Source organism: Falco cherrug, chromosome 3, assembly GCF_023634085.1.
Source record: "Falco cherrug isolate bFalChe1 chromosome 3, bFalChe1.pri, whole genome shotgun sequence".
Lineage (NCBI taxonomy): Eukaryota > Metazoa > Chordata > Aves > Falconiformes > Falconidae > Falco > Falco cherrug.
This window is the reverse complement of record NC_073699.1, coordinates 68,275,735-68,295,550: the sequence shown is the minus strand read 5'-3', so window position 1 is coordinate 68,295,550 and position 19,816 is coordinate 68,275,735. Positions and strand designations below refer to the sequence as shown.

The window sequence follows — 19,816 nt, the reverse complement described above, 5'->3', positions numbered from 1 at the left end:
AAATAAGGCAATGTTCTTACTCTAAGGAGAATGCAAAACTTAAAACTTCCAAAAAACTTAAACCCATTTAAAAATCGATAGGATCCTTACTAAGTAAAATTCTAAGGATTCCAAACAATACTAAGATGTCATCTGAGACAATCACTTAAAGTCATTGGTTTTTTCCATTGTTGGTTTTTGGGTTGTTTTTTTTTTAACATTTCATGTTTTATTAAATATGAATCTCTTTCTCCCTTTTTTGGTTTACAGCCTAGTAGAAGTATAAGGGTATAGTTATTGGCTAATAAAGGATGTAAAAGATACATGTTAAGTGTATAAATATTTACCCATACAAAACCAGGGTAGTGAAAGGTGCGTGCTGGCTGGTGATCTACTGGCTTTGTAGAAAGAGTACTTACCAAAACTCATATAAAGAGATTTTGGAACACAATGAGACATGAGCGAAAAAAAGACAGTGATGAAGACTTCAGTAGTTGTATGAAGTTCAAAATTTCAGGCCTTCTACGGGAGGGAGATCTAATGAGGTAGAAAGTGATTTTGGCCAGTCTCTAACTTAGAACCCTGTGTGATTGCTTATAAACCTATTTGAAGAAATTTTTAGCATCCAGCTATGTAGATCCTGAGATATCCTCTTAAGGTCTCAGTAGCAGGACATGCAATGGACACTGTGGCCATTTCTGAGTTATTTTGTGGATGTCTCACTCCACAATGATGGTGACTGATTACATTTTAACATATCTTAAACAAATCTGGTTTGTTTACATTGTACCAAATGCTATTTGTCAATATTATTGCAATGGTGTCCTTAAAATTAAGAGTGCCAATCAAAAGAGATCAAAGATCTTTAACAATGAAAACAGCCTATTTCAGAAAAGGGAAAATGTTGAACATCACTGTTACATGATGTGACACAGCACATTTTCCCAGAACAGCAAAATCAGCTGTTTTGTGCCTACTTGTTCTATAACCTTTTTTTTTTTTTTTTTAAGTAACTATAGATTGAAACTTAGCCATATGGATGTCTGCATCATCCTGCAGGAGAAAAGTCTGACTGTCTACAAACACTCCTGTGACTGTTTTCAACACTAGTCTTTTTTGGTTACTATACTGTTGCTTGACTAAGGCAGAATGCACATCTGTATTACAGAAGTTTATCCTGTGGATAAATCAGGTGACTTTCTATTACTGCAGAAATAAAATTCTTTAACTTGAAGCGGGAGAGAATAGGGAAGGTCACAGAAAGTGCTGAGAGGGTTAGAAAGCACAGTAGGACAGTTTATTAGATTAACAGCTGCTTGCTTGATGTTGCTAATGGCAAGACAGATTACACAAAATATAGGTGAATACTTTCATGAAGTTTTTCTATATTCCTTATTACAAGGAGCTTACTGCAGAACCCTGTAGCTGAATCCCATTCCCTTCTGACCCAGCAGGATTTTTAAATGCTTAAAGTCAGGCTGGCTGGGGTGATGGCTGGCCGACTTGTTGAATTCTGCTAGCCCAGATCACCTCGGGTTTACCCTAATGGGCATGCCGCTATTGCTGACTGCATTCGCAAGCATCGATGGCAGATGCATTACTGCTTTCAGAGTACAGACTGGACAATTCACAGGCTGAAAAAAGTCCTGAGATTCTTTTTTAGAACACAGCGATTTACTGAAAAAAACAGAAGAGTCTCCCTCGTCAGTCACCTGGAACAGCAGCTGTGCCGTTCAGTGCATCCCAAAGGGAATAAAGGTACCCGCCTCATTAAAAAGCTGCCCTAAAACCAACAGGTCACCCGACTACCTTATTGTTGCCCACCAGGCAGCCGGCAGACCCCGGGCCGGGGGGGAAAGGCCCCGAGCTAGGGGACCTCCACGCGCCCGGCCACGGGGGCCGCCTGCAAACGGCGATCGCTGCCGTCTGAACCGCGCTCACCCCCGCTCCCCTTTCCTCATCCGCGCAAAGGTGGATCCTGGACCGGATTTTATTTTTAATTGATTTACAGCCTCCTCCCCAACACCCTTCAGACACACACCCCCACCCCGCCCCAGCTGCGCGCGTCCAGATACACTTTTCTGTTTGCAAACGGCGGGAGCATCAGGTGCGGGCAAGGAGAAGCGGGGCCACTCCTGCCTCCGAGGTGCGGGCTGCGGCGTGGGGAGATGGGGCAGGGAAGGGGCTGGGTGTGCCCCGGGTCCCCAGGCTCTGTCCCCAACCCCCGCAGGGGACGGCGGCGGCTCTCCCGCGCCGGCTCTTCCCCAGCCTCGCCGCCGCAGCAGCGGTGCAGAGGGGGCGGGGGATCCCATCCTGCTCCCCTCGCACTCCTGTGGCACAGACCTTCCCTTCTCCTCACCCCCCGCGGCCCCAGCGGTGCGCTCCCCCCATCCCCCCCGCCGCCCTCCCCTCGCCCGGGCCGGGGGGGCTGGGGCCGCGGCGCTGCGGGAGGCAGCTGCCGGCTGCCGCGGCCCTGCAGAGCCAGCTCCCGGGGCCAGTGGGGGACACTGCCCGTTCTGCGTTCTGGTCACCCACGCCTCCTTCTCTCTTGTTTTTCTCTGAGATAGTTTTAGCTTCTCTCAGTACTCTTATTATTAATATGTTTTCCCTGCTCTGCGCTCCCCCCTCCCTTCCCGCCCTGGCCACTAGCCCTCTGCAACCTCGTCAAAGGGATGGGCGTTTGGGGTGGCATGTAGCTGTTGAGGGAGATAAGCCTGGGGGAGCGAAAGGGAGAGATTTTGCTGTCGTCTGTGGGCTGATTGAAAGAGGCAATCATTGCATCTGCGGCCGGAGGATTAGCAGCTAAACTTTTATTGCTCCCTTTTGTGCGTGTGTGTCTGTGTGTGGATGTGTAAATGGAAAAGTCACCTCTCAAAGGGGGAAATCTTTTAAATTTCCCTTTGGCAGGTGCAGTTCAAGGAAGAACTCGTGAGCATTTTGTCTGATCCATGAACTGATTAGGGGAGGGGAAAAAGATCCCTCTCCCCTTACTCTTCCTTTCCCAGTTTTGAAATCCTTCTTTCCCCCGCACCGCCACCCTCCCGCCCTTCCCCTCCCCTTCCCCTGCACTGAATGAATGGAAGAGTCTCCAGGGTTTTCTTCTGCTTCTCGCCCCGGACTGGAGAAGTGAGGGGACATCTCTCTATCCTAATCCACCTCTGTCTCGCTCCGTCCATTACCGAGAGGATTTCAGACGGTGCAATGTGTTTTCAGCCTCTTGCCGCTGCTACCACTTGATATCATGCTTACGCGCAGAGAGACGGTTTTGAAAAAATGGATTTGTTCGATTTTAAAGGATTTCTTCTCTAATAAGGATCGCATTGCACACAAATATGACTAAATCCCCTATTTGGTAAATCTTTCTTTCCCCACCCCTCCTCTTTGGGTTCCCTCCCGCCCGCCCCCACTCCTTCAGAGGAGCAAGCACAGGGAGCTGATGACGGACCCATTAATCCCTTCTTCAATGCATCAAAAGAAGCCGAAGGGCTGGAAGTCGCTGGGCTCGGAGTCCTGCAGGAAATGCTTCGATCTGCTTTTGGTTTTGTATGAAACTGGTGACTAGGGGCTCGGCTCGGCTCGGCTCGCCCCGCCGCCGCCTCCCGCCGGCACCTGGATGCGCGGGCCGCCGCCGCCTTGCCCGCCGCCGCGATGCAACGCTCATGGTGGTGCTGGTGATAGCTCGGGTGTGATGGGATTGAGCCGGCGGTGATTATTTGAAGGCGGTGAGGGAGAGCGAGTGAGAGGAAGGGCTGCTCCGCTCTGCTGTGTGTGGGCTTCAGGATATTTTTTTTTTCTTCTTCTTCTTTTCCTACTTCCATCCTCTCCCCGCCACTGGAAGTCCTCCCGTATCTAAATGGAATTAGTGGAGACCGAAGCCCCTTGTGTAAGGAACAGACATGACCCATGGGCGCAGCTTCTTTCACAGTGAGTATCTCCTCCTTCCCGCCGCCCCCCCGGCCGAGCTCCGCCGCCGCGCACGGGCTCCTGCCCTCCGCTGCCTCCACAACTAGCGCAACGGGACGCCCAGACCTCCGCGGGGCGGGGGCGAGCTGCCCCCCAGCACACACAACACCCCCTTCCCCACCACTCTGCGGTGCAGCGGAGGGGAGCCGCTGTCTGTTCGGCGCTGCGGGGCGGGGGGGTACGCTCCTGCGGACTGGAGGTTTTCACCTGGGCGCGACGCATCTGATTGCTTTCGGCGTGCCGGGGGAGAGAGGGGAGACGGCTCCCACCGCCCGCGGCGGTGCGGTGCAGCCCCCAGACGGGGCTCGAACCGGCGGCAGACGGGAGAGGGGCGCGGGGCAGTGCCGAGCGCCGCGGCGGCGGGGAGGCACCATGGGCGCGGACTCCGGAGGGCTGCGGGGCGGGGGCGGCTCCCTCGGGCGAAATCCTCGAGGAGCGGCAGGGAGGAACTGAAATGTAACAATTACTCGTCGAAGACCCACAGGGGCTTCAGGCTGCGTGGATGAGACCCCCTCTCCCGCCTCAGTTTTGCTGAGGGTCCGCTCTGCTGAAGGGCTTGACTGGCCACAGTTCCTCCAGCACCTCTCTGTGCCCACACCTGTAAAGCAGCAGCGCTATGGCCAGGCATTGCTGGTCCAACAACTCTTTTGCTAGGCTAAGCCATGTCTATGCCAAATCACAGCCTCCAAAAAGCTGTCTGGCCAAGAGATAAATCTCTTAATGTACAGCTTGTAACGGAAACTGCACAGATCCAAAAAGATGCAGACGCGTAATCAGAGTGGCACTAGAAAGCACGATTATAATTATACCCATGATTAGGTGGGAAAGGGGGAGGAGGAAAGCAGAATGCAACAAGAAATTTGGTGGAAACTTCTTTAAAATAATTCCCAAACCCAGATAATCACAATATTGTTGCTGTACTGTTAAACCTTCCCAAGTGACAGTTTTCAGCGAGTGAAGATTGGTCTCTTTGGGGTCTTTTTTTGTTTCTTCTTCTCTGTGAGAAGCACTGTTCTTTTCCTGTAGCTTGAGAAAGCAAAAAGGCAAGGGGTCAGAGAATAAATTGGTCTGCCCTGGCTGCTTAAATAGAAATTGTTGTGTTCTCTTTTCCCATAAAGTCCATAATTTTAAGTATTTTCTGGCATTATACAGGTTTTGGTGATGCTGGTGTTAATGCCACTAAATCAAGAGGCTTTCTCTCTCTCTTTTTTTTTTTTTTTTTTTTTTTTTTTTTTAAATACGGGAGAGCACTTAAGCTATCCTTAATCTATCCGAATGTTAGGTATGGTATGTCCAGAAAGACTTAGTCTTTTAGTCTCTTCTTGTCTATTACATTTTATTTTCAACACTATTTTTACTCATTAATAATTGATACTGGCATGATGATATGTAAGTACAGCTCCCTGCTTTGGAATAACATAGCTCTGTGACTTGGAAGCATCCTTTCTACCAGTTACAGCTGGAATCAAAAAGACCTGTGTTTTTTCTGTCATCTTGGTAATAGTATCTCTGCCACTTGGACCAACTCTTTTTGCTTCTCTGAACTTCAATTTTTACCATATAGGAAAAGAGGGGAGAGCCAATAGATAAAGGTACTTGAAAGGAACCTGTAAGAATCAGATATGAAATGTTGTTAATTGCCTAAGGAGAAACATTTCTGACATGGGGTTTGTTTGGCTGTTGTGCATCCTGTTCTAGCTTCCATAAATATGTGGGCAGAAAGAATGCCAGCAGCTGGCTCAATATTCTAACAGCGATCCACTTTACACTGTTGCAAAATTAGGTTTTGACTGGTGAGGATTACAAGCATAGATGCAGTATGTTCACTGCACGAAACACAGCTAAAGTAAACAAGTAACTTAGCAAATGGGCAAATCCTGTGTTGCCTTCAGATTCTGACACAGCTGGCAGGCAGTCCCAGCTACCATGTCTTTCCAGAATCCATCCCTAGCAAGGGTAAGGGAATGAATGGTTGGGTAGCATTCAGATCCAAGTAGAAGATGTAGTGTTCTCGCTGAATGCCCATGACACAGAAGAGTTTCAACTACCAGCTCTGCCAACATCCGTCTCTGTTAGCTGTGGGATTCAAAAAGACACAGGGGCTGTGAGCCTGACCAAGAGATAGTGAATATGCTGCCAAGCCTTCATTTTCCCAGAACTTCAGCCTTTCCCTGCTTAATAATGTAGCCATCATCCACGACTCAAACCCTCCATCACATATATGACATGACACATAGAGATGTCAATGCCACCAGAATGGAAATATGGATATATGGAGACTGGCTTCCTTTGGGATAAATATTGCACACAGTTTGCAGTACAGAAACCAAAAATGATGAAAGCACCATCTTTGAAAAGACCATTTAGGTAGCTAGTTACTGGCCTGTGGTGACTTTTGATGTCTCTTGGGCATAAGAAAAGGAAAGTGTGCCATTCGATTACATTTGTTAAAGATTGCAAGTCCATCAGTCCCTTATCGTAGTCAACAATACAAATCACAGCTGATCAATCCAAAATACTCAGAATAAACATGCAACTTCATCTCCACTTTAACTTCAGCGCTTTAACTGGCACTATGTCCAGGCTTAATGCCAAACTAGCTGGGGTCAAACCCCTGAGCAGTCCGAGAAAATGGTCGATATGTTCTGTTATGCTCTTGCTATCCCACCTTCTCCAATACCCAAAGAAGATAGAGGCGATGACAAGAAAAGGCACTGATCAGTGCATGACTTTTTCATCAGGTACCTAGCTAGTCACTTTGATCTTCCAAATCAGTCTCATTATGACTGGTGTGTTTGCCTCTTAGCCTTTATCAGTTAAAATGTTATATTTGGAAACTCCCAGAAACATAGGAGCTATCACCAGGTTGAAGTTCACCTCAGAAACATCACATTCATTCTCAAGAGGCATAGCTATCCTATTGAGGTTGGAGATAGGAGATTTCTATTTGTAAACTGCGCTGCAGATTCACTGCAGCACAAAGCAACATCCTCTTGACAAGTCAAACAAACTAGATTAATGAGACTGTTAAGTACACACAATAATTTACTCCACTGGGGATTTTCAAATGCTTTGATGGATGTGAAGAACCCAACCCCTCACTTCTTTCATACTCCCAGTACTCATTTTCAAATTTTATTATGCCATAGCAAGAGACATTAGTGAGTCCAGTTGCACTGAAACTTAGCAGGCCTTTGTCTCCCTTTGTTAAAATCAGCCATTTTTCTATTACTAGCCCAAGCTATGAATATATAAATAAATATTGCTAATTTTTTTTCCTCTAACATTAAAAAAAAAAGAAAAGAATGGGAGAGAAACATCAGTGCCTGGAGATTTTGTTTTAAACCCCAAAGATCTCCTCTTTGTTTGGATACATTTACAAAGATAAATACTTATAAGGACAAATCACAAAGAAACTTGTTTATACAAAATGTGCAATTGAAAGATGCAAATAAATGTTAAACTTTTTTTTTTACAGTAATTCTATTTAATTTGTATTCTTCTAAGATAGTTGTTTACAGTTGATTTGATTACAGGCACTGTGATATCTAATGCATATTTCTCTTTCAGTTGTAGCAAGTCTAATCATCCTACATTTGTCTGGGGCAACCAAAAAAGGAGCAGGTATGTAAACTTCAGATTTTTTTTCAGACATGATATTAGAATCCGAAGTATGAATTTTAGTTATTAATTTAGTTCTTGAAATTTTTAGTAGTTCACCTACTTCCAGTGTCTGTCCTTTGTTCATTTGTTTTGAGTATTAGTGTGCCTGTACACACACAAAAATCCAGTGGTGCTTTTTTTTAACAAGTTAGCGACCTGATCCACAGCTAGATCTAAAAGACAGCCTGACTCTAACTAAAGACTGTAAAACACCCCCGCTTTAAAATTGGGAAGTCCAGTTTGGGAAAAGAACTATCTACACGTAAGATCTTTTTGCTTGTTGAAGTAGAATTCCAAATCTGAAATTGCATATCATGGGTGCATTTGTGCAGGGTGGGGATAGAAAGAGGTTCTTAAACGCCCTGGATGCGAAGTGTGATGAGAGCCAAGTAGAGAGAGTTGCTAAGCACAGTGGGTGTCAGATCTTGTGACTGAAAGCTCAGTCCCTGCAGGATGGAATTCATTTCAGGAAATTAGGATCTGTGTCATACTTAGCTTGGATAAAGACCAGAAAGAAAACTAAATGCTTGCAGAGCATAAGGCAGGCCTCAGGTAGTTAAAATCATCCTTGGGAGATGCCTGTCTCCCTCCACTGATCATAAAAGGGAGTCTCGGACAACTTGGCCCTACACATCAGAGGCTTAAGTTAGATGGAACACTCCTTGGATATAGATACATCATTCAGAGCAGCATTCACACAGACATCTGTGTGACATCTAGAATCTACTAGCCTTCCTTTTAATACCAGCCTAAGTTTTTTTCCCTCGGAAGAATCCATCTTATTTTAGCTTACTTGTTAAAGCCTGATGCCCAGGAAGTGATCTTTCCTGTTCTTCAGCCTGAATAGTCACACCTTTGCCTCCAGGCTCTGCCACTGTGCAGAAAGGAGTGCAAGAGTTTCAGGGCTGGGAAGAAAGCAAATAAGAAGGCCTGACCCTGCTTTATGATGATTAACCTAGAAGGAGGAAAGTTCTGGGCTGTGACTCCTGGCCTCAGAGTGATTTATTAATTTTACAGCAAACAGCAAGATAAAAATAATCATAGCATCATAAAATCATGTAGGTTGGAAAAGACCTTTGAGATCACCAAGTCCAACTGTTAACCCAGGACTCCCAAGTCCACCAATAAACCAAGTCATTAAGCACCACATCTACAGGTTTTTTAAATACCTCCAGGGATGGTGAATCCACCACTTCCCTGGGCAGCCTGTTTCAATGTTTCATCACCCTTTCAATGAATAATTTTTTCCTAATATCCAGTCTAAACCTCCCCTGGAATAACCTGAGGCCATCTCTTCTTGTCCTGTTGCTTGTTATCTAGGAGAAGGACCTACCTCCACCTGCCTACAGCCTCCTTTCAGGCTGTAGAGAGCAAAAAGGTCCCCCCTTAGTCTCTTCCTCTCCAGACTAAACAACTCCAGTTGCCTCAGCCGCTGCTCATAAGAATTGTGCTCCAGATCCTTCACCAGCTTCACTGCCCTTCTCTGGACACGCTCCAGCACCTCAATTTCTCTCTTGAAGTGAAGGGCCCAAAACTTAACACAACATTCAAGGTGCAGCCTCACCAGTGCCAAGTACAGGGGGACAAGCACTTCCCTTGCCTTGCTGGCCACACTTTCAGATACAAGCCAGGATGCTATTGGCCTTCTTGGCCACCTGGGCACACTGCTGGCTCATGTTCAGCCGGCTGTCCACCCCCACCCCCAGGCCCTTTCCCCCCAGGCAGCTTTCCAGGCACTCTTCACCAGGTCTGTAGCACTGTGTGGGGTTGTTGTGACTCAAGTGCAGGACTCGATACTTCTTGTTGAACCTCATACAATTGGCCCCAGCCCACCGGTCCAGCCTTCCAGATCCCTCTGCAGAGCCTTCCTGCCCTCCAGCAGATCAACACTTCTGCCCAGCTTGGTGTCATCTGCAAACTTACTGACGGTGCACTTGATCCCTTCATCTAGGCCATCAATAAAGATCTTAAATAGAACTGACCTATGAACCAGAATCAAAGAATTCCCCCATCTATCTCTTTCTGGTGAATACAGGGTCAAGTTGTTGCAAATTTTAAACAATTTCTGTATTCTAACATAATTCTGCAGTTTTTTTCCTGATTTTTCCACTCTGATAGATTCCTGTATTATGGCATGTAGGTTGCTGATACAGCACATGCTTGAGCCTTTTTGACATGTACGATGGGGAAACTCATGTCTCCCATTTCTTAAGCATGTGCTTTCCCTACAAGGTTATTATTTAAAGAACAATATAATTATGTCTTCTCCTATATATCCAAGCCTCTTCTCTGCTTTGAAAAAAGGTTTTCAGTAAGAATTATATGTTTGTACCCCTAAAGAACAGCCTCATTTTCCCCCAGGTCAGTGATCACACTCTTAGTCTCAACAGAAAAAAGCTGAGGTCACTTATAGAAAGGACTGTTTTATTCTGTAAGAGAGTTCTATGTGTCATAGTGACATAACAATTTGTAAGCTAATTATATAATGCTTGATGTAATCATTTTACAGAAAAGCAAACTACTTCCGAAGGACAGAAACCAGTGCAGTGTGGAACTTGGACAAAATATGCAGAAGGAGGCATATTCACTTCTCCCAATTACCCCAACAAGTATCCTCCTGACAGAGAGTGCGTCTACATTATAGAAGGTGACCAGCTGAAGAATCTTTATATTCTATCATGAACTGTAAAAAAAATAAATAAATTATTATCTGTGAAGAGTAGTTAAAGCCTATATGATCATGATAAATCTTTTCAAGATATAAGATTTAGAGAAGCTTTATACTTGCACTTTTTTTTTTTTTAATGTAAAAACTTTGTGGAGCAAACCAAGTAATACTAGAAAATACTTGATTTATTTCCTGACATGACTCATAAATTAGTTCAGGTGGTAAGTATGCATGAGTCACTTAATAATAAACACGGTATAATTTATTTCTGGATATTCAGAGAATGAACATAACCTAAAATACTGTAACATGACAGAAGAAAGAATATTTTAAAATGAGTGAAAGACACAGTTTTTAATGAGTAGACAGTTTCAGGCTTGGAGGTAATGTAAGAAGGGCTAGAGGTGTATTACTAGCAGGTTACGCAGTTTCTTTTCATCAGTCTTAGCACAATGGATGCTGAAGAGATTGTTGTAAAAATGAATCTGTGGGAAGTAATAGAGATCAGATATTGTCAGAGCTGAGTAGCAGAAAAGATTAATCAAGTACAAAATGGTAAGTCACTGGAACCAAGAATATTCATTCATGAGTTGTGAACACATGCAGAATACAGCAATGATGCTGCTTCCGTCCATTCTTGGTTGGAAAGAATTAATAACTACAAATGATGGAGCCAGGAGTTATAGAAATATTTATTATATTAAAGATGCAGGTAGTACCAATAGAGATTTCCAAAGCTGTATAGCTGATTCAAATTAAGTTAGCTGCTTTAGAACCACCTACCAGGCTCTATTAGAAACTAATCTGTCTTTCCCAGTCTGGTGTTGAGTTACTACAAGAAATATATATCATAAAAACCTTCCAGGGAAATGATGGATAGTAAATGTGGTATGTACTGTTTAGGAAAAAAAAACCCACAGCAAAATGACTGAAATCTCTGAATTTGACTTTAGTGCTAGGTAACCTCACTGAAGTCAGAAGAGGTGTTTATAAATCATATAATATAATTATAAACAAGCCCTTTAAAGAAAATTTATGCTTGTCCAGTGTTCCCACTTGATTGCAAAATTTAAGCAGATGTACGGTAAACATCTAAGTTCTTTCATAGTTTAGTAACTGGTTTTAAATAAAGCAAAATTAAAAATAAGAATAGGTTCAATATGTACTACTTAGTTTTGTATTTTTTGTTACACTTAGGTTGCTAGATCCAGGTCTTTTACATCTATTGATCAAATTATCTTTCTAACACGCCTGTGAAGCCAGGAAGTAAGCCTATTTTATCTTCAAGGATCTGAAACACAGATATGTGTTTTATCATTAAAGAGAAAGAGTGTGGGGGAAAAAAAATCCCCAACATTTTTGTAAACCCTAGTCCAGTATCTTGGGCCGTAAGGTGTTCTTCTTACTAAGAAGGTGCCTGAAAGCCCTTTATTGGAAAGATTTTTGTCTTTTTTATAGTAATTAAGTACTTAAAAATATAGTTAATAAGCTGAAAAGTGACAAAATACATGGTTGAAATAACCCTATTTAGAATAGGTCAAACTGGAAATTCTAAGAATGATTTAGGCATGAAAGATTTAATCAATCAACTTCTATGATAAAGATGAAATTCCACATTGAGAAGTCTGGAGCAATTTATAGTTAAAAAAGTAATCCTAAATCAGCAGACTTCTTGTTATATTTTAAGGGAAAAATCAATCTGGCAAAAAACACTTGCACATAATTTCTTATGGCACTGATATTTTATGCTTCCTGCCCAGCCATAATCAACAGTTTGGATTACAACTGGGTATTTTAAAACCCATGATAATAGCAGCTCTATCAGTATATAATTTGATGAGAACTGTGCATATTGCACACCTTCCATCCTGATCTCCCCATGTCTATTTCTGTCTTCTGAAAAGATCAGGTATAGTCATGTGTGAAAACTGTCACAAAAATAAACAGAGATGTAGTAAAAAGTCTGAGAAATTATATTTTTGGAAGTGGCTGTTTTCAAGCAAGGCAAAGGAGAAACACTGAAGCACAACAAAAATTTTGTAATTACGGTCAATTATTTTTCCATATTTATACTTTTTACAACATATAAAATGGCAGGAAATGATAAAGAAGGCTAGAACATAAAAACTTTTCCCCATATCTGTTATATCCTGTGGAACTCATTGGCATAAGGTACTGAAGTAAACGACTGAAAAAAAAAAAAAAGAAAATAAAAGAAAAGGATTGTTTTAATAGCAATATCTTTGAGGAAAGATAATCTATGGAGTGGATAATCCTTGCTAACCCAGGACATAAATATCCATTCAAGTTTAGAGGAAGAAAGAAACATCTCCATATGCATCTTATTCCTGTATTTATTACTGAGATTCCAATATGCTTCTGGCTGTTGTTGAATACCAAGTACTAGGGGGACTCGATACGATCTGTAATAGCATTCCCACATTGCTATCTCCCCTTTATATGTCTGAGAGAGTTCAGCATACCAGGGTTGTTTATACCATACTGACAACTGTATGATGTAGGTTAAATACCTAAATGAATCACCAGATTCCTTCTTGCCTACTCGCTTTTTTTATTTTATTTTTTGCTATCACACACAATCTAGGGCAAATTCTGATGGCTTTGCCCAAGCACAATTCCTACTGACTTTAGCAGACTTGAGTGAGGACTCCAGCATGTAGTGTGTTGTAATAAAATTGCATTTCGTCTTACAATACAATATTTACCCCACATTGTAGCTCATCTTGAATATATGCAAGCTTTTTATCATTTCAAAATTACTTTGGTAAGTAAAGTAAAGGAGCTGGCAAAAATTGCCATGATCATAGACTGTGCGTTTCTAAGAGAGAAGAGGATTTCTGACTGCAGAGGCTTCTATCCTAGCAGTCAAAGCCATAAGCAGATCAAACAGCTAGAAGTTTCTTTTTTCTTTTTTTTTTTTCCTTTCCTTCTATTTTAGTAGTAATGATAATTAACTATTGGAACAACTGGGAATTTTAAAGTCCATATTGGATGCCTTTCTAAAAGAAATCCTTTAGGTCATCCAAAGTCATGGACTCAGTACAAAAAATATTATGCTGTAGAGGAGCTTCTGGTGAATCCCATCTGCCTTTCAAAATGCATTGAGAATGTGTTCTTTTTTTGTTTGGTTTTTTTTTTTTTTTCTTTCAGTCTTATTTGGCATCTAGAAAACAGGAAATATCTGAGCGTACACATTATGTTCCCTGTTGGACTCAATTTCACCCTTATTTTGCATATTCATGACTCTGACCTGGCAAAATTCACAGCTGCCCAGAACAACCACAGCAGTAGCAGTGTTAGCTTTTGCCAGACTGCAGATAATTTGGCATGTGTGCTCCAAAGGGAAATTTGCACAGGAGATTTTGTAGGAGCAAAGGATTTGTTTGCCTTGAAAATATTTGGGGAGTGGGATAGTGCCACTTTACACAATATGTCTTAAGAATTGGTTTGGAAATCCTGTAAGTGAAATACTTTTAAGAATTTATCCATTCTTCAGTTTTTTAATAACTAAATGCTTATTTTTAAATACTGGTATGGACTAGAATTGCTTTACGGAGATCTGAGATAAATCTTCCACTTTATGTGTTTGTGGACATTTAGAGTTAGCCGTTTTGAGGGTTTTCCATGTTTTCACCAAAGACCATTAAACTCTTTAATCCAAGATATTTCACGAGTGTTAGAAAATGGTCACGTATCACTGTACGAAAAATCTCTACTCAAAGTCCTTCTGTATTTCACAGTGATTTTTCTGTTCAAAAAGTTTTCATCAAAACAAGAAAAAAATCTTTTAAAAGGAGGATATAAGTGTCTTTCTTATCAATAATAGCTGGACAACTAGAAAGACCAAGGATTATTGAAAACTATTAGTAATGTAGCAGCTCTGATAGATGGGGGTAGGTGTTGAGTTCAATTTCTCATTTCCATGCAGTCTGGTAAATTGAAACAGATTTTTTACTTAACTTCAGCTGTCAGTTATGCGGACTTAGAGGCTGATAAGAATTAAAACCCTTACTGTGTGTTTTTGCTGCTACTGTTCCACTGCAAGTTGGAACCCAATGCCCTTTTTTTATTGAACGTAAAATCTCAAGACAGTACTTGTTCAAGATAATTAGAAGAAAAATATGACAAGACATGCAAGCATTAAGTAGTCTTTCAGTGGTATTAAACATTTTTGAAGAAAGATAATTGGAAGCTAAATATGGCAGATTTTTAAGACTTGAAGTAAAATAATTTTATGAGACAGCTTCAGCTTCAATATATTTCATTCGGACTTGACAACAACTTTTCCTGACACTGTAGGCACAGAAAAAGATCTGAAAATGTGAATAGGCTTTACCTGTGAATAAGGATACCAGTGATGACCACTCCATCCCTCATTTCTGATTAGATGGCCAGATTCCAATCCAGTCTGGACTAGTTGAATATTCTGGGCTTTTTAGTTTGGTTTGGTTTTTTGTACCTACACATACACTATTATTAGTCATTATTCTGGATTTATTCTCACTGTATTTCTGTAAGTTTTACTGTGACCACACTTACGCAGACTTTGCTGCAAAAGCTGTGGCACAAGATGTGCATTTATGCAATATCTGCTTCTTTTAGCTTGTGGTTGGCAAAGAAACCCTTTTCTAAAGCCACAGTATAAACTTGCAACAATACCTTTTTCACTAAAGGGAAGTTAAAGTTGGGAGTTTGAATTGTATGTTTTCATCCTTTATGGTTATTTCTAGGAAGATTTGAGTAATTTTGCTTCTTAGTAGTTTATTGCAAATAAAACATTTAACCTTAAAATATCATACAAGATGAAGCACAGAAGTGCATTTCAAAACATGTGATGACAAGGTGCATGGATACACGTATAGCACCCCTTCTTCCCTTTGCCCAATCTTTTGTGATCAGTTACACAAACACAAAGCTTTTCTCAGGAGAGTTAGGAGAAAGGACCTCATCCTGTTTGGACTAGCTTGCAAAGCATGCTGGGACACAGGCAATACCTATACTAATACCCAGAACAGGTCAGGAAATGTTCACTTGCCTTAAGGCTGATAGGTACCATCACACATGTACAGATAACTTTTTTCACCTTCCCAGACAAGAGTACAGAAACAAATTACTTATGTGAATGGTCCTTGACTGGTGTGAGGCAGCGCATCATGCCTAAGAATGGGGTTTGGCAGGCCAAAATGATGCCAGAAGGTGATTTTAACATTTAAGGAGTATGAACGGTTAGTGGTCCAGCCCCCAAACTCATTCCCCAGCCTTGTTTTATTTAGCAGTATTGAATAAGTAAGAGATACAGTGCTAACAAATAGTCGATGCTCCATTCTTAAAGTGGAGCAGCCCCTACACATGGGAGCATTGGGAAAGGCAGAAACTCTTTCCTGAGCACTCCTTGAGCTGATGTGATTCCCTCTGATCCTCTAGCAAGAACTGAGCTTCACCAGGAAAAGTCTCATCTTGACTGTTGAAAAATAAATAAAAGCAGAGAAGAGTAAACTATAGCAATAATCTGATCATAAGGCTAGTTTGCAATGTGAGATTCAGAGCTACATGGATGTTGTGGAAACTGTGCAGTTTTTTCTCAGACTGAGCTTTCACCAAGTCAATAGATACCCGACTCTGCAGTCCCTAGGTGAATGATGAGTAGTTCTCAACAAATGTCTTTAAATGGAATAAGAGCATACAAACTATGATCCCAGATTGAAAGGTGCTGATTGCTTTCTTCTGTCCTAGTATTGCTTAGTTAAGTTTAAATCAATATCTGGTATAAATATGCAAAGCCAAGGGTAGAAACCTCTGAATAAAATTAATCAATGATATCTTCTAGTTATTCTGTGTTTTACTATAATCTAAAGGATCTACATTGGTATTCAAACCTCAGCAAGGGTAACATTAGTAAGGTCCTTACAAGCTTTATTACCTGCATTTAATTTTCCAAGTTTTTTTTCATACTTTCAAAGTAGTTTCACTTCCATGGACTGTGAATTTGGTGCAATTATATGTAAAGTTTTAGGGTTTGATTTTTCTATTGGATTTCTATGGGCATAACAATGTCCTGTAAGCTGGTATAAATAGCAACAAGCCAATAGTCAGTATTTCCCTAAATGTTAATTTCTTCAAACTGAGAACAGTAGATAAGGTTTCTTTCTTATGTTCAATTAAATATTTAAATTAAAAATCACCCATTTATATTAAAATTGAAAGTAAAGCTATTAAACTTTCAGATATCGTGTTTATTAACTTACTTCTTCAATGCTTCTTACAAAATGATGCTGTATTTACTTACATGAAATAGTTGTAAATGGGATCTGACTGCATGCTTTTGTGTACAGTTTGTAAGATTTACCTAACATCATCTTATTTAGTTAATTTTAAATAGTGTCCCTTCTTATGTGAGTAATGAGCTCATCCCAAAAGCTCCGATTAAAAATGTTTCAAAATATATAGAAGATGTGGGTCTGGTCGCACTAATAGTTTTCCTATTATTCCTGAGGAAAGAAATGGAAGGAGACCGCTGGAGTGGCAGCAGTTTTCAAGTTAAGCTTACGCACTTGGCTTGGAGTTTGATCTTGCATATTTTCATGTGAAAAGAATGGTAACTCAGGCAAAGCTCATAGCAATTTCAACATCTTCTGTGTAAAGTGTAGGACACAGTCCCATGGGAGGCACAGCAGGCAGTGAGACAACAAACCCTTGTCTTAGCAGAAGGCTTTGTCAGCAAAAGACTGTATTGCACTGTGATCTAGGCACGGAAGGCATACATTTTTTGTTACGGATAGGATTAAGTGTAGGAACAGTGCATCCCAGGGATGCTACATCTCTTAACATTTGTTGGCAAAACCATGATATTTTTTTTCCTCCTTTTAAGAGAATACTTTAGTTCAACCAGTAACTATTTTGCTTCATACAGGAGATGTGAGAGAATATTTGTTGTAGAGATCACTCTGACTGTGACTAGTGTTAGTATCTTTGAATAAAGATGTTTTTTATGTCTAATTAAGTGACCATTATAAAGGTCCTTCAAGGTTTTCATTAGAATATTGTTTGCTCTTAGTTAGACGTTATTTTTGCTTCATCCTTATCTAGTTTAAGTGACAATTCACTACACTTGTCCTTATGTTTCAAATGAGATTATAAGTAATTCTAAATATAAGCAGTTACGCTCAAGCTTGTCATTGACTGCAATATGTACAGGAACAGAATTTGTCCTTTCTATAGCACAGTTCTGATCTGTTCGTTTGTTTGTTTTTTTCATCTTTGTGAGCACTAGGTAAAAAAGTATTCTGATTAACATTCCCACCCAACAATAAGAAAACACTGGTTTTCTAGGTACAGAAGTTTCTTAGAAAAAAATTGTGTTTGAACAAATTGTTCCTAAAGTGTATTTTGCTTTACATCATAGATATCTCTCTTAATTTTGCTAAGAAGTGCTGTCTTAAGCACTTTTTAAAAGGAAAAGAATAGACAAGTAAGGTAATGGTGTAAAATGTGTAAGAATATAGATTTTCAAACAAGTTTTTATGCAAAACATTAAGATGCATACCAAAGTCATAAATTTGATTTTATTTAATTTTGGTTTAGGTTTGAGGGTTCTTGGTTTAGAAAATAATGCAATAATTTTCTTTTCATCTTTAGCTGCACCTAGACAATGCATTGAACTACACTTTGATGAAAAATATTCCATAGAGCCTTCTTGGGAATGTAAATTTGACCATATTGAAGTACGAGATGGACCTTTTGGCTTTTCCCCAATCATTGGACGTTTCTGTGGACAGCAAAATCCACCTATGATAAAATCCAGTGGCAGATTCCTATGGATTAAATTTTTTGCTGATGGTGAGCTGGAATCTATGGGGTTTTCTGCTCGGTATAATTTTACACCTGGTGAGTACAAACCATCACACTTTTTGATAGAAAAATCTTAGCATGGTAGCTTTGCTAATGATGTATAATTGTGCTGTTGAATAATATGTTTAACTGGGACTATGTTTATTATTAAGGAAAGTAATAACAGATAGGAAAATGATAGAAGGTACAGTTATATCTTTTGCATAGCATAAGTAAGACTTATTCAAGGAAGAAATTTTCAGTACAGTTTTGTCCAAGATGCATATATTCAGCCTCTGCAGTTTTTAAAATAATTGTTTTCAATCTAATTCTATTGTAGAAAATAATACAGAATGTTTCATAGGAAGTTATGCATTTTATGCTTGATTGTTACCCTGTGCTGCTTTTCTTTCAAAATGATCATTGATAAAGTATTCTAATAAAAAACTGTACTTATCTCAGAAATTTCCATCATTGCTTTTCCACTTCACCAATCATATCCCAGGTGAGGAGTGGAATAGTTCTCCCTTTTTGATAAAGCAAACTATTACAAGGATTGCCAGAGGAAGTGTGAGGTTCAAATAGTAAAATATATTAAAAAAATTCCTAAAAAAGATGTTGTAACTATACAATTATTCCTTGTCACTTTTTAAACTTAGTTCACCAACTAAAACAAAATTAATAATTATACTTTCCATTAATTCCCCTCCTCACACACACTTATTAACAAAATATTGCTGATTTTAAATTTCAGTTTTAGCTGCAGCTACACTGTCTTGCCCTGCACTGCTGGATTTGACGTAGTTCTGTACCTTCTTATGTATTGGGTGATGAGTCATACCTTAATATAGCTCTCTCTAAAGCACTGTAATTATTATGTAATTTTGTCAATTAGGTCACTATTGTTTCAGCTAAATTGTTGTGTTAGGTAGAGCAATATTCTTTAGAATATCTGCTAAAATTAACAGGTCCCAAGTTGTGCTTGCTTAATTATTCCAGTAGTATCATAGGAGATAGCAGGAATATTTGAATGTTCCTCTATGCGGTTTTCTTCCCTAATGCAAGGAAAATAGTTATAAAATTACCCAGCGTATTTCACTTTTCTTTTAAGTCAAAGATACTGTCTTGCAAAGGATAAACATATTTAGAAGGTTTAAACAGCAACAGAACACAGAAGAATTTCTGTAGCAAATAACCTGATATCCATATATATGTCTATTGTAAATGCAAAGACAATGAAGTATTACTGTATCCACACATATTTGTCTGTGAACAGTGAGTTAAATGTATATCTCTCATTTACCATGGCTCTGTGGGCTTTTGCCATTTTCCTCCCACCTCCACCAAAAGTTCTTTGCTTTAGATTTCATGTCCATCTTGTTTCAAAAGGTTATGTATTATGGTTGAAAAGATGTTCATAGCACAATCTGAAGCTTATTCTGTCTAAAAAACTCTCAAGTGAAAAGCAGTTTCAAGGACTATGTTTTATCTTCGTTCTTTTTCTACTGATGTAAGGTGAAATTCTGCACAGAGATCAATGCTGGTAAATTGTTATAGCAGCATAAATTATTCCGGACTTCAAATGGAATAGCTATGTCTTTTCTTTTTTCTTTCTTTCCTTTTTTTTTTTTCCTCCTCTTTTCCTCCATGGATTTCAATAGGAAGCGCTATAAATGATAGAAGTTTTCTAGGAAT

At 40.2% G+C, this 19,816-nt stretch overlaps 1 protein-coding gene across 3 annotated transcripts in view; it reads left to right on the top strand.

The window, feature by feature from the left end:
- The first annotated feature begins 2,738 nt into the window (after positions 1 to 2,738).
- NETO1 (neuropilin and tolloid like 1) overlaps positions 2,739 to 19,816 on the top strand; it is a 74,891-nt gene continuing 57,813 nt past the window's right edge. For all 3 annotated transcript variants that reach the window (XM_027798270.2, XM_027798254.2, XM_005431990.3), the window contains exons 1-4: positions 2,739 to 3,903; positions 7,513 to 7,566; positions 10,115 to 10,252; positions 17,930 to 18,178. In XM_027798270.2, the coding sequence (XP_027654071.1) occupies positions 3,876 to 3,903; positions 7,513 to 7,566; positions 10,115 to 10,252; positions 17,930 to 18,178 (469 nt within the window). In that variant the 5' untranslated portion in view covers positions 2,739 to 3,875. The remainder of the gene's footprint in view (positions 3,904 to 7,512; positions 7,567 to 10,114; positions 10,253 to 17,929; positions 18,179 to 19,816) is intronic.